General features: G+C 43.6%; 1 protein-coding gene across 1 annotated transcript in view; it reads right to left on the bottom strand.

The window, feature by feature from the left end:
* The window catches only part of RAB2A (RAB2A, member RAS oncogene family), a 58,289-nt gene that overhangs the window by 15,034 nt on the left and 28,521 nt on the right, over positions 1-14,734 (bottom strand). The window contains exons 4-6 of the mRNA XM_015412923.1: positions 11,901-11,983; positions 10,986-11,078; positions 6,510-6,621 (exon numbers count right to left, since the gene is read on the bottom strand). Coding sequence (XP_015268409.1) covers positions 6,510-6,621; positions 10,986-11,078; positions 11,901-11,983 — 288 coding nt within the window. The remainder of the gene's footprint in view (positions 1-6,509; positions 6,622-10,985; positions 11,079-11,900; positions 11,984-14,734) is intronic.

The raw sequence follows: 14,734 nt of genomic DNA on the forward strand, positions 1-14,734 counted from the left end.
TCTAAAGACCATAATAAGTAACTACTACCCCACCATGTGACTGATGTTCCAAGCACATTTCTTGGCTATTTGGCTACTTGTGATGATTACATAAAGCAGAACTAAACCAAGACTAGAGTGGACCTCTCTAGTATGAGAATACATGAACATTAAGGAATAATTTTGTAGCCCTAGTTTCAGCTATGCTATGTTGCCTTGCCTATGGAGGCAGACTTGAGACACTGAATTTGGCGGAAAGAGGAAAAAATCCTTTATATCAAAAAGCTCATGAAGCTCAAGAACTCCTCTGCATTTCTGGCCTCAAAACCAATAGGCCTAGAAAGCCAATCCTTTGGTTAAGCCAAATACAGCTTCATCCTGGTGCCAGGAATTTAAGAGATTTCCCACTTTATATTATTTTCTCAATACCAAATGTTGAAAAAATAAGCTCATAGGCTGCTTCTCATTAATATATATTCAAAATGGGTAGACTAATTTCTTCAGTAGTCCTCTGCTGAACTTTTCTTTCCAACGATACCAACATCTGTTCAGTCTCAACCCCTTTTTCAAGTCTGATATCATACTACCCAGTTTACATTGTTTATGGAGGAATACAGACTATTCACCTAGTAGTAGCTTTTCACAGTAAACTGCATGTATCTATTCAGTAAGCCAATTTTTTTCCATTGTCCAGGTGAGTGGGGAAACCCTTACCACACTGTATCAGAAATCCAAGATGCATGGTGTGGTAAGAGCCTCCTCAACATTTGCCAGGACAATACATGCACCACTTGTTAAACAGTACTTTATATTCATTCCAAAATGAAAGTAAATGGATGCAACATGGTCAAGCAGTGGATAGTGGATTCTATTGTATATAGATCCACATGTAGTATTAGCCTGCTGCATCATAAAAAACAGGTTGCTTACCTGTAACTGATGATCTTCGAGTGGCCATCTGTGCAGTACCACACATGGGTTGGGCACCTGCGCACGACCTCGACCGGAGAAACTTCTAGAGCTTTGCCTCAGAAAGCTTTTGGCAGGCTCTCTTCCCGCCCTGGGAAGCAGGCACGTACTGCGCATGCCTGGAGCGGAATAGAGAGAGCCGCCTCCCACTCAGTTCCTTCGACCGCTACCGGTAAGTCCCATCAAGCCAAAGAAAGGTGAATAGGAGATGCCAGCAGTGGGGAAGGCTGGGTGGGATTGTGGTACTGCACAGATGACCACTCGAAGATCATCAGTTACAGGTAAGCAACCTGTTTATCTTCGTCGTGGTCTCTGTGCAGTCCCACACATGGGTGATTACAAGAGCTGAACCAGTTGGAGGAGGGAGCTGGCAGCTGCAAGAGACACAAAGAATACTGGTTAAGACACAGCATCATCAGTGGGGAAAAACACCCACTGGTCCTACCTGGAGACGCAGCAGGGTCAAGCAAAGAGAGATCGCAGCACCGACTGGCCAAATGCAGCATCCCGTCGAGCTCAGATATCGAGTGCGTAGTGGGTCACGAAGGTCGATGCCAAGGACCACGTAGCAGCCGCACAGACGTCCTCCAACGGAACACCAGCCAGGAAAGCGGTGGATGTCAATACCACCCGTGTAGAATGGGCAATGACAGAGGTAGGAATGGGTTGACGTGCAAGCTCATAGCAAAGGGCTATGGTGGAAGTCACCCACTTGGACAAACATTGAGAGGAGATAGGCTCCCCGAGATGAGGGGACCCATAGGCAAGGAACAACTGAAGAGATTTACGTATAGGCTGAGTCCTGTGTAAACAGAAGGAGAGCGCTCTGCGCACATCGAGGCAGTGGAGGGCTCTCTGAGGTACATCAGTCGGATTTGGAAAGAATGAAGGTAAAACATACAACTGGAACCTCTTCCACTTCAGAGCGTAAGTGGCATGGGTAGATGGCTTCCTGGCATTCAGAAGGACTTCGGACACTTCAGACGGGAAGTCTAATGCTGGATATTCCAGGCTGTTACTCGGAAAAAACTGGGATCAGTGTGGAGGACCTTTCCTCAAGCCCGAGAGAGGAGATCTGGGACAACAGGAAAAGGATGGAATGTCTGGTTGGAGAGCCGAAGGAGGTGCGGAAACCAGACCTGGTGTGGCCACCATGGAGTGACTAGGATGCAGGACGTCGCATCGGCCATAATCTTGACCCTGGAGATCAAGGGAAACGGAGGGAAGAAATAAAACAGGGTTCCCGTCCAGGTGTGGAGAAAGGCATCTCCCAGGGATCGAGCGGATGGTGGACCGTGGCTAAAAAAAAGCAGGAGCACCGGGCATTGTGTGCAGTTGCAAAGCAGTCTACGACAGGGTGACCGAACTCGAGGAAGACAGGTTTTAGGTATCGAAGATGAATGGACCATTTGTTGTCCGAAAACTGGGAGTGACTCAACCGATCGGCATCTCTGTTTTGAACGCCCGGGATGTGGATCGCAGAGAGCGTGATGGAGTGGTGGATGCACCATTGCCAGAGATCAATAGCTGCCTGGCAAAGACGAAGGGAGGCTGTCCCGCCTTGTTTGTTTATGTAGTAGACTGTGGTGGTGTTGTCGGAGGCAACCCGAACGACCTGTCCTCAAAAGACAGGGAGAAATGAGCTGAGGCCTAGGTGAACGGCACGCAGCTCCAGGATATTGATATGAAGGGCGGCTTCGCAAGGAAACCAAGTCCCTTGTGCTGAAAGGATTCTGCACTGGGCTCCCCAACCCCAGAGGGATGCGTCGGTGGGGATTGAGACTTGCAGAGGAGGATGCCGAAAAAGAATGCTGGAGAGCAGGTGGTGAGGACGAGCGAGAGAGCCAATGACAGGGGGTGGGATTGACAGGATTTTGTGCCACGGACAGCAGAGAGAGTCAATGGCACGGAGAAGCCACAGTTGAAGGGGATGCATCCTCAACCTGGCATGACGGACGACGAAGACAGTAGACGCAAAATGCCCCAGGAGCCTCATGACAGACCGAGTAGACTGGTGGGGAGAGGTCTGGAACTGGGAGCCCAAAGTAAGTATGTCGGAGGCCCCCGAGTTCGGGAGAAACGCGGTCTCGAGGTTGGTATCGAGACGGGCACCCAGGAATTGAAGGGCCTGAACAGGTTGGAGAGACGACTTGGTTAGGTTGACACAAAGCCCGAGGGCACGAAGGAGAGACAGGGTGGTTTGGATGTCTTGGAGGAGCTGGAGTTGGGTGGAGGCAACAAGAAGCCAATCGTCGATATAGGGATACAGGGCAATCCCCCGACGATGGAGGTCTGCAGCCACCACAGCCATCAGCTTGGTAAAAACCCACGTGGCAGTGTAGAGTCCGAACGGAAGGACCCGATATTGATAATGTGCGTTGCCGACAGCGAAATGCAGGAACTTTCGATGCTGTGGACGGATAGTGACATGAAAATAGGCGTCCAGGAGATCGACAGAGGCGAGCCATGCCACTCGGGGAATCAGTGGGAGGATAGAGTGTAGGGTGACCATTCGGAACTTGTGGCATCGAATGTACCGATTGAGGTCCCAAAGATCCATGATGGCCCTGAAACCGCCATCCCTCTTGGGAACGAGGAAATATCTTGAATAAAAGCCTAGGGTTCGTTGCGCTTCCAGGACGACCTTGATGGCGCCTTTGGCTAGGAGCGCAGAAATTTCGGAATTGAGGAGAGGATTCGGAGGGGTGACAACATAATGAGGTAGGTCGGGAGGCGAAACGAACTCTATGGCGTACCCGACCCGCAAGATGGTAATGACCCAAAGATGTCTTCCCACTTTCGTAGAAAGGGGAAGAGTCGGGTCTGGATGGGAGGGGTGTAAGATGGAGGAGATGGCAGGTGATCGAAGTGGTCAAACGGACTGCTTGGGCTGCTGGGTTTTTTTAGGGGCCTGTTGGCGCACCCGATTAGGATAACGGGAGTCATACGGCCTCTTTCTCCAATTGGAGGTGGGCGCGGGTGATGGCTGACGTCTGGCATAATATGGTTTCCACAAACGGTACCGGCATCGAGCTCTAAGGCGAGTCTCCCTATTACGTCGAGCTTGTCTAGTAAAACTAGCACAATGGACACAGTTTATCGACTCTATGGGATTCCCCAAGACAAAACAGGCACAAATTATGACCGTCGTTTGAGGGAAGTTTAGCTGGGCAATAAGACACAGTTTAAAAAAGCTTTGTTTTGCCCATACGTTCTCCCCCCTACTCACTATAAATTAAAAAGGGTGTGTGAGAGAGAGAGAAAAAGAAAGGATTTAGTATTTAAAAGGTTTTTTTATAAGAAGTAACAAGAAAGTTCAAGAATAAAGACAGAAGGGAATGAAAAAGAGAGAAATGTATAAGCTGAGGCAAGTACTGAGCGACAGAAACGAGGTGTGAACACACAGGTGGTTGAAGAACTACTGAGTGGGAGGCAGCTCTCTCCTCCGTTCCAGGCATGCACAGTATGTGCCTGCTTCCCAGGGCGGGAAGAGAGCCCGCCAAAAGCTTTCTGAGGCAAAGCTCTAGAAGTTTCTCCAGTCGAGATCGTGCGCATGTGTGGGACTGCATGAACCCATGTGTGGGACTGCACAGAGACCACGATGAAGATCAGGCTAATCACAGATGTAGAACCTATTCCAGTCACTGAAATGGATGTCTGCCTAGCAGTAGGTTAGCATACTTTTAAAGACTGAAATAATGGGACTTGCTTCTACATAAATACAATGAAACTTATTTGGAAGTATGTGTGCTTAAGATGGCAGGCTTGGTTGCATAGGCCCCACCAACTCTTATTCCTCTAATCCTTCACATTTGTCAAAGAATCAACCTCCAGTTCTTCCCATAACCTTGTCATAGATCACTAGTTAAATGATATAAATGAAAAGATAAAAATAAATATCCAAGGATGAAATCCCTAACTTCTTTCACCTCACAAATATGAAGGATAATCAAGGTCTGGTACTGAAACTACATTTTTCCAAGACTGCAGCACATATTATAATGGTTAGGCTGAAAAGTCACTATGGTATACTGACATATAGTTGAATTTGACCAGAGGCCTGATACAAATAACAGTTCAACTATAAGCATACTATATGACCTTAAACCAGTGACACAAAGTCAGCATAATATATTTTGCAGGATAAAATAAGATAATCCCATGTACTCTTGCCCTAAATTCTTAGAAAGAAGGGCCAAATATGACTGTAATAACTTTAGCATGACGGCTCCCTTTAAGATGAAACCAACAAAATATTAGTTGGTCCTTAACTCTGAAAAAAGACACCTAATCAATTTGAACTCTATTTGAATGTTGACCGTCATGCTATAGAAAATCCCACAATATACCCCACTGTGCTAAAGGGGAAAAAAGAGACTGTTTCACTTTTTAAACAAGATTTCAAATAACTTTTGTTTATATAAAACCCCCAGAGTTTTGCCAAAACTAACTAGCCTTTGTCAAGTATCAACCCTTCCCCATTCTCTTTGACTGTCTTTAAATGTCTAAAGAAACATGGTGAAAGAAAACAAGAGGAGCATAGCATAGGGGATCAGATCATAATGGTGAAATAAGACAAGCAACAAAATAATCAGCTTACTTAGTGTAAGAGGAGAGCGTATAACTGAGGACTAAGAAAGAATGCTGAAGAAAATCTGGTGCGGGGGCATTTTGGCATCCAGAGATACATGAGCATGTAGGAGCTGCATAAGAACCTCCACCCACCAGGACTTTTTTCCCAACCCCCCAACCCCCCAAATTGGAAAACTCCTATGAAGTAAGTTATCATTTAGAGGAGTAAAATGCTTTATAAGGCAAGGTCACATTTAAACTGTACAGCATGAAGAAGTGTGATATAAAACAGAATGCAGACCCTCACTGTATGCTGGGTATAGAATTTGACTCACCAAATAAGTTTGACACTGTTAATTAGTACTTTCCATGAAGGCATCATCCCGTCTGTAGCCTTTATCTTTAGTGGTATTACCCCCACACACACACATATCATTTATTATTTAATCATATAAACTTATTCCATTTGCTTTGAAAAACTGATCTAAGATATCCCGAACATTTTACAAGGAACTGTGCTAAAAACAGAAAATGTTTAAAAACTACTGTTCTTGGTTCATATCTAAAGTGCCCATATCTAAAGTACCTTCTAGCTGTCAAATACGTTGAAGGGTATCTAAGAATAAAATGTCTGTAGTATTAGGATCGTACTTCACTCATTTATGAACCCCTACAGATCAGAGCATCTTTTTTCTGGAATAATTTCAGGTTTTTGGCCTCTTAACATGTGGACTAAGTTTGAAATAGAGTTTTTATGGCTCAATAATTTATTTTATGAAATGGTAATGCACATTTCTTTTCCAAAACCTTAACACAAAAAATTAAGGCAAACAGTGAAAGATACAGGACTCACTCCATGGCACTGTGTAGCTGACATACAGAGGATTAAGACCACACGGTTTATAACTGGATACAGAAAGTGCCTTGATCAAAGTTGTTAGATTATGATCAAAACCATCAACAGGTTACCATACATTATCAAGAATTACCTCTTCCACATTAGAAGCAGTTTTGGCAGATGTCTCCATAAAGATAAGCCCATGCTCTTGTGCAAATGCTTCACCTTCTTCTTTTTTCACTTCTCGTCTGGACTCTAAATCACTAAAGTAATCATACAAGAGTTATTCATTATAAAACAGGTACACTTGCCTAGCTACACCTCTTTGGATAACTTGATCTTATGCCCTAAGGCCAGTTGTTCTCTACCAGTAGTACATATGCCAACAGTGGAGTGCAAAAGTAATATAAGTGGGATGCAGGGTTTTCATAACAACTACTAACAAGTCACTCTCCCTCAAGCCCCATGCCCACCTGCATAACGTGCATCTTCTGCCAACTCTATGTGCCATGGATTATCCATCTTTTGGAATGCTAGCAGTGACCATGGACACTCAGTGTATTTCCTAATCCCACATTCCCACTGCACACTAGCAAGTGCCTTTGACATGCTGCTTCCCGTCAGATTATACACTGCACTTCTGTCTCTCCACCACTCTCCTTAGTTGCCAGTTTAAGTCACAGAACTGTCCTAACCCATGAACTGCCAAAAAAAAGACAAATAAGTGGGTTCTAGATCAAATCAAGCCTGAATTCTCCCCAGAAGCTTAAATGACTAAACTGAGGCTATTATACTTTGCTCACATTGAGAAAAGACGTCACTGGAAAAGGCAATAATGCTAGGCAGTAGGAAAGGAAGATCATCCAACATGAGATGTATTGACTCAGTAAAGGAAGCCTCAGCCTTCGGTTGACAAACCTTTAGCAAGGCTGTCAATGATAGGACATTTTGGAGGTCATTAATTCATAGCATCTCCGTAAGTCAGAAGCGACTTGACGACACATAACACACATTATTCTAATCATCAGAGCAACTAAAGAATGTTGTGTACAGGATACACAAATAAGTTTTAGTCAATGAAGCAGATCTACATTTTCCAAACTGCCCTATACATCTGTTGCAGGTTAGAAGCACTGCCCCTTTTTCTTGTTGTTGGAATTCTTGTAATTACAGTAATAACTATCTCAATTTCATAGTTACCACAGCAGTAACACTTATACTCAACAGTATAATTTTCATCTACTAATGGACATTATTTTTGATTGTTCAAGTTTTAAAGTGGTAGTGAGAAAATTTACCACTAGCAATACTAGTGCAGTTTTTATATCCTTAAAGCTTACAACAAATGATAAATATAATAGAATACATGCAAACAAATAAATGTCCTTTTCAGAAAAAGAGGGCTTTTGTTTTTATCATTTGATCAAATGATTGGTGGGAGTAGGCCCGTAACCATGGGGGGCCTGTCAAGGGCAATGCCTCCTTCCAAATGTGCCCTGCCCTCTCACCAAACAGCTTTGGTATGCTTTTGTTTTATTCTGTTTGGGGTGGGGGACAGCTCCAGCCTTCTAGCCCCAGCTGTGCCTTATCCTAGAAGGAGGAAGGAAAATTGGTGGATAATGAGTGCAGCCCTTATTATTTTCTGGTGGGGTGGGGGGAGTGCAGTCAAATAGGTTGGCTTTGGAGGCTCAGGGCTGCAGCTCCTTGGAGGCTGGGTGGGGCGCTTGGAAAGGTGTGCTGCATTCTAGAGGAATAGCTATATTAGTCTGCTGCCAAAGAGGAGCTTTGGGACATCTTAAAGACTTACAATTTAATTCCAGCATAAGGTATTGTAGGTCAGAGCCCCCTTCTTCAGATACAGTGAACTCCTTGCACCTGAAGTGCTCTTGGCTGGGAAAGCATATGCTGGAATAAAACTGAGTTAGCCTTTATGGTACAACGAAACTCCTGTTGATTTCTATTATATTTTGTTCTTTGTGGGGTGAGAGGTTTGCCATTGTTACACATTCCAATGTAGTTTAAACTGCTATTATTTTATTGAAGATGTTTGTACTCCAATGTTTTGCACCTGAGGCAGTTTACAAAGCTATAAAGATAGTTTACAGTCATCATCTGACTTGTCCTTGTAGGAATGCCTAAGCAAATGTAACCCTTTTAAGCCCAGTGGATTTAGAAGGGTGTAAACTCTGTTTAGGATTGTACTTTAAATCTTGTTATCAGGGGAACTGATACCTGTAGTCAGGAGACAGTCATAATTCCGGGAGACCTCCAGTCAAGCCTAGTTCTAATTATATTTATTTATTTATCTATTTAATTCGATTTATATCCCACCCTCCCCACCGAGGCAGGCTCAGGGCGGCTTACATTAGAAGTTAAAATATTTAAAATATTAAAACATCGATGCATGGACACAATGCAACTTCAAAAAATTCATAATTCCCCCTTGTTGCCTCCCCCAACAAAAAAATTCTGGCTATGGATCTGGATGGGACAAGAAACTTGCAGGGATGGTGAATCCCACTCCCCTGCCTTTGCCTCTTTCCCCCTCCCCCATCCCTATTCTCCGCCCCTTTTCTCACTGTCTCCGTCTCTCTCATTCTCCTTCACTTGGGGGGGGGGAGATGCTCCTCCAAATGTAAATAGCACACTTCCTCCCAATCCAAATAGCACAAAGTGCACTGTTTACAGTTGGAGGAGCACCCCCCCCCCAAGTGTCAAGCAACAGAGGCTGCTGCTTTGTACTTGGGCTTCCCAGTCTTATGCTGTTTGCACTGGGAGGAGGAGGCGCCAAGCCCAAGTGCAAAGCAGCAGTCTCTGTTGCTTTGTACTTGGGGAGATAATCCTCCACCTGTAAGCAGCACGTTTTTGGGGGATGCTCCTCCAAGCGTAAACAGCACATTTCACACTGTTTGCACTTGGGGGGGGGTGCTTCTCTAAGTGCAAAAATAGTATTTTGCTCTGTCTGCACTGGGAGGAGATGGCACCAAGCCAAAGCATGAATCAGCAGCCTCTGTTGCTTCACACTTGGGGAGGCACTCCTAGGCCCAGCAAGGCTCCTACCCTCTGCAGCTGGGCCTGCTGCAGCTCCCTCTGCCCACTGCAGCATCCTTGGGCCCGCTTAGGTTCACAGCCTCTGCTACCCAGCCCACTATGGCTTTCTCCCTCCCACCCCACCCCTCTATTGATGCTGCTGCTTCCCCTGGGCCTGGCAAGGCTCCCTGCCTCTGCGGCAGGGCCTGCTGCAGCTTCCCACCCACTGCTGCTGCCACTGTTAAATAGGAAGTAAGTCTGCACATGTGTTTTTTTTGGGGGGGGGGATTACATCCCTTTTTTTATTTACTTCTGTCCCAATACAAGCCTGACTACAGATATGGGACAGTCCTGTCTACACATCAACATATGTTGAGAAACAGCATTCTTAAAACAGTTCATCTATCTCTGGATAGAAAGTGACTACCCAAAAAAATCCACCAGTGTTAATGGTCTCGATCCTGCCAAACATCTCCATATACAGTGCTATTTTGAAAATCCTCTCCGGATCCAATCCAATATTCGGGGTGGGTGGGTGGGTTGGTTTTTACTTTTTAGCAAAGATCAACATATCTTCTAATCATTGCCTACGACAACTCTTCACAAACATTTTAATACAGTCTGCTGCAAAAGTTATGCAGGGCACAGGGTTGCAGTCAAAAATCACTTATGCATGACTGAGGACTCCCATTACCGCTAGTGATACATATAAGCTGCTTACCATGGGGCCTGGCTCACACAGAAATTATCCCTAATAGTAGCCCACAGGAAACTCATTCTGACAAAAGTTACAGTGCTCGTATAACAAATAGTTCTGAATCAGAAATTACATTTTAATCTTTATTTTGGGTTAAACTCTTCCCCTCTTAATCTAGAACTTTTACATTCCTAACACATTGTCATCAATATCCAGCTAAAGCAAACTAATGGACACAAAAATTACAGTTGGTCCAAACTAAGTACATGGGAACACCAAGGTTAAAGTCAATTTATTGAAAAGCTGACCGAACACTTGAAAAAGTGACACTGGACTGGAAGCTTTGAATGAGATACTGTGCATTTTTAAAACTTCAACTTCAAAATCATGAGTCCAGCCAGCAACACTACTAATTATAATTTTTAAAAAGTTAGGTTAACCATTGCAGTGAGCACACTGAAGGTATTGTGTATGCCCCTAACTGAAGCAGTAGCTCCTTTGTAGCAATCACAAAATCAGCTACAGAGGAATAATGTTCAGACTGAAAAGAATCAACACTGAATAAGATTGTGATTATTGTAAATGTCTGCTGAGAAACCCTTCAGACAAGAAGATACTTTGAATCTACAGTAGAAGGGAATTTCAATTTTCCCTTCTTTCAATGCATTAGCCTTTCAAATAAAAAAAATCTATTAAAATCTACTGGTACTTTATTTCTGGATTTTTTTGAGGGGGAGCACAACCCAAGTATGAAACCAAGGCTACCATGTACTAAAATTCTTATGTAACACTTATGTGGGACTAATCCAACTAAACCAGTAAAACTATTAGTAAATATGTGGTTGCAGACCCATACTCTTCACCTGCTGATATACAGTTTTTGCGAAAGTGCTGTTTTACCTTTTATTTCCAATTAGCATAATGACCATGTTGGAATTGGAATGCTGACGAGCATCTTCTAACCATGTCGTCAAATGGTTAAAAGTGTCCCTCCTGGAAAAGGGTCAAAATGTAAGTTAGGGAAAATAAAGAAGTGATAAGGGTATTATTTTATATTCCAACTAAGTACCAACTCCAGATAGCATACAAAGAAACCAGAAACAAAAATATAAGCATTACATGCCTCTCATAAAAATTCAGCATTCCAAGGTAAAAACAATTAAGGCATAATTTTTAGAATGTTTACAATTGAATCCGCATATTATACAACACATAAAATAAGCACACTTAAAGATACAGAATAAATTCTTGCTACAACTATTCAAGTGAGTTCAGATGAACATTAATGTTTAAGCATCCCTCTCTACTTGTAGTACCCTATAATCCTGATGACAATCCATTGGGAGAGTCTGATCTTAAAACTAATACTACCTTACTACACTAGAATACTGATACACACAACAATTCTATGATCTCTACCCAAAACAAATACAATTATCTTGTAATTGTAAAAAAGTTACTGGCTGAACACATTCAGTTCCAGTTACTTCATGCTCTACTAGGTAACTGGTAATTGGTGTGACTTAACGTACTTTACATCAATAATCTTCAACTGCTTCAAACCTGTAATCCAAACTTTCAATATCAGATCTTGCACACACAAAAACAAAAAAAACCCTTTCATATTCCAGCCAGGCCAGGATTTGTGCATAGAGCCCAGTGACAACTATTTTAGGGTTCTCTCCCCTTGCGCAAAGCAGCTTAAGCCCCTATGCTATAACTGCTGACAGCTATCAATATAGAAATATTCCTACAGGAAAAAAGACTACCTACTTGAATGTAAAATATTTTGGGCACCATGTGCAGGGTTCTCACCTTGTAATATCATACACTAGTAAAGCCCCTGCTGCCCCTCTGTAGTATGACCTTGTGATGGAGCGGAAAGACTCTTGCCCAGCCTGCAGGAAAACAGAATTTTCACAGCATGTTTGGTCTTTGTGTTTTCATGCAAATAAAGTGATAGTCTTGCTACTTATACTAAGAAGTTTCTTGTATAGGAGTTGAGAAAAGAAGGACAAAACCTCACTATTTCTGGAAAAGAGAAGCCACATTTTAGAAGTCTACAGCATAGCGCCATTAGGGGAAAATATCAAGAACAAGACCTCTAAACCTTTTTTGGCAATCCCTGACAACCCAATTTACTGAATGGCTTCACAATACATGAATCATTATTAGAGCACAGAATGGACTCCTAGCAACTAAGCTCTGAAGACAAATTTGAAAGGAAGCAAATAACCCAGTGCTTCACATTTGAATTCAATAACTCCCTCCCTGGGGCAGCTGTTGACACTAGAATAAATAAAGCCCATTGTAAATAAATGATGAATGACATCTTTACGCCCACCATCTGCTGGTGTAAAGGTTGCAGGAAGGCCAAGGATGCAGATTTTATCCCTTATATCATAAACTGCAGCCATCTTTCAACAGTCTTTAGATGTAATACTTTCCACAGTCATTTTATTATGAAAAACAGAAAATGGTTTTGAATTTGATTTTATATCAATCTGTTTTATACTTAATCAATTTCCTGCACATCTGTCAGAATGCTTGTCAAAAGGATGTAAAAAGGCATCTTCATTGGCTGCAAGTGAAAACACCAGAGATCATATGAAGAAATAGGCACTTTCTACATTACTAGAATGTCCTAAGTTTAAAATTATTTCTATTTTCAAGTAGGTGCCCTATTGTTCAACACTTTTTCCTATGAGGCACTTTTCCCTATCTAATAAACTTTTGGGAGGTTTATTAGTATATTTTAAAAGCTGCACCCAATCATTATGATTTGTCAAACATTGAACAGCTATGTTTTACTACAAATAAACCATATGGGCTTGTGTCCAGTGATTACATGCAAAGGAGCTATGCAATTTTCCATTGTTCCTCTCCATTCCTGTAGCCCCTTCTGACTCCTATGAAGATAATTTCTGTTGTCACAAGACCCACATGGCGTAACAATTATGTAAGGAAGCTGCAGTGAGACAACAGAGAGGGAGCAAAATCTGCTGTGGCAGCACAGCTCTGATAGAGAAGCACCCCATCCTTCTCCTCATTGTACCCCTAACATACACGCTATTATTCCACACAGCACTCAGCACCCCAGAGACGATCTATTCCAGCCACAATGAGCTGCAGGAAGGCAGGAAAATTGTGTGTCTTTTGTAATGCATTATTGGATATAAGGTCTGGTCATTTAGTAATTAATAACACAACAGAAAAAATAGTCTGTTACATTCAGATTTTGAAATGCTTATATACACGTGATTGTAGATACGAGTCTGCCCTCCCATTGCATGCATAACATAGGATGTTTACCTGTTATACATAGCCTTTAGTGATAATGGGAACAAGAGGAGGAAATAAAAAGAATATAAAATAGCCTGGCAGAAAGAAATACTTTCGGTCAGTCAACAACAGCTATAAAGAAAAACAGGTTGCTTACCAGTAACTGGTGATCTTCGAGTGATCATCTGTGCATTCACACCAATGGGATCTAGTGCGCCTGCTCTGGATCTGCCGGTGCCGTAGCAAGCTCTCTTAAAAGTATTTTCGTGCCTGGCCCAACTGAGCATGCTCAGGAGCCCAGTGAGCATGCCCAGAAGGGCAGGCACGGACATCCCTCCAGTTCCTACCAACCACCGCGTATCAATCTCCTAACAAAACAGGTAGAAGACAGCAGCGGGGCGGGAGGGCGGGTGGTGTGAATGCACAGATGACCACTCGAAGATTACCAGTTACTGGTAAGCAACCTGTTTATCTTATTCGTGGTCTCTGTGCTTCACACCAATGGGAGATTAGCGAGCAGTAGCCTACCTGGAGGTGGGTGCTGTCAGGTGTTTACTGCTTAGCCGATGATAAAACCTGACGTCCCAGACTGTCACTGGTGGACTTGCGGACGTCTAGGGCGTAGTGCCTGATGAAGGTATTAGGTGTGGCCCAGGTTGCGGCTCTGCAAATGTCTTGCAGGTGTACTCCCTTCAAAAACGCAGTGGATGTAGCGACAGCCCTGGTGAAATGAGCCCGCACCGGGCCTGGCAACGGCTGTTTCGCCAGTAGGTAACACAGTTGTATCAGACCTACGATCCACTTGGATAGACGTTGGGCAGTGATTGGAGTGCCCACACGGGGTGTGACGTATGAGACAAACAGCTTAGGGGTTTGTCTGGTGGAGCGTGTCCTATTCAAGTAGAAGAGGATGGCCCGCTTCACGTCTAGAGTGTGCATGAGTCTGTCTTCCTGTGATTTAGGGTCAGGATAGAAATCAGGGAGGAAAACTTCAGACTGCAGATGGAATTCGGAGACCACTTTGGGCAAGAACGAAATGTCCGGCACCAGGCGGACACCATCCGGGAGGAAGGATAAGTATGGTGAGTCATGTCGGAAAGCCAGGAGTTCACCGACTCGCCTGGCCAAGGTGACGGCAACGAGGAATGCAGTCTTACAACTTTGACTGGAGGGTATAAACGTAGCAAACCCTTCAGGAAACGTTTGGTAACAGGATGGGAAAACAGAGTGCAACCATCAATTTGAACATGGAAGGCCGATAACGCGGCCAGGTAAACCTTCAACGAGGAGTGGGTAAGCCCCGAGTCAGCCAGGGATAGGATAAACATAAAAACCTTATCGAGGCCAGCAGTTGTGGCTGTAAAGGC

This window comes from Gekko japonicus, unplaced genomic scaffold (genome assembly GCF_001447785.1).
Source record: "Gekko japonicus isolate JY-2015 unplaced genomic scaffold, Gekko_japonicus_V1.1 scaffold1608, whole genome shotgun sequence".
NCBI classification, from domain to species: Eukaryota; Metazoa; Chordata; class Lepidosauria; order Squamata; family Gekkonidae; genus Gekko; species Gekko japonicus.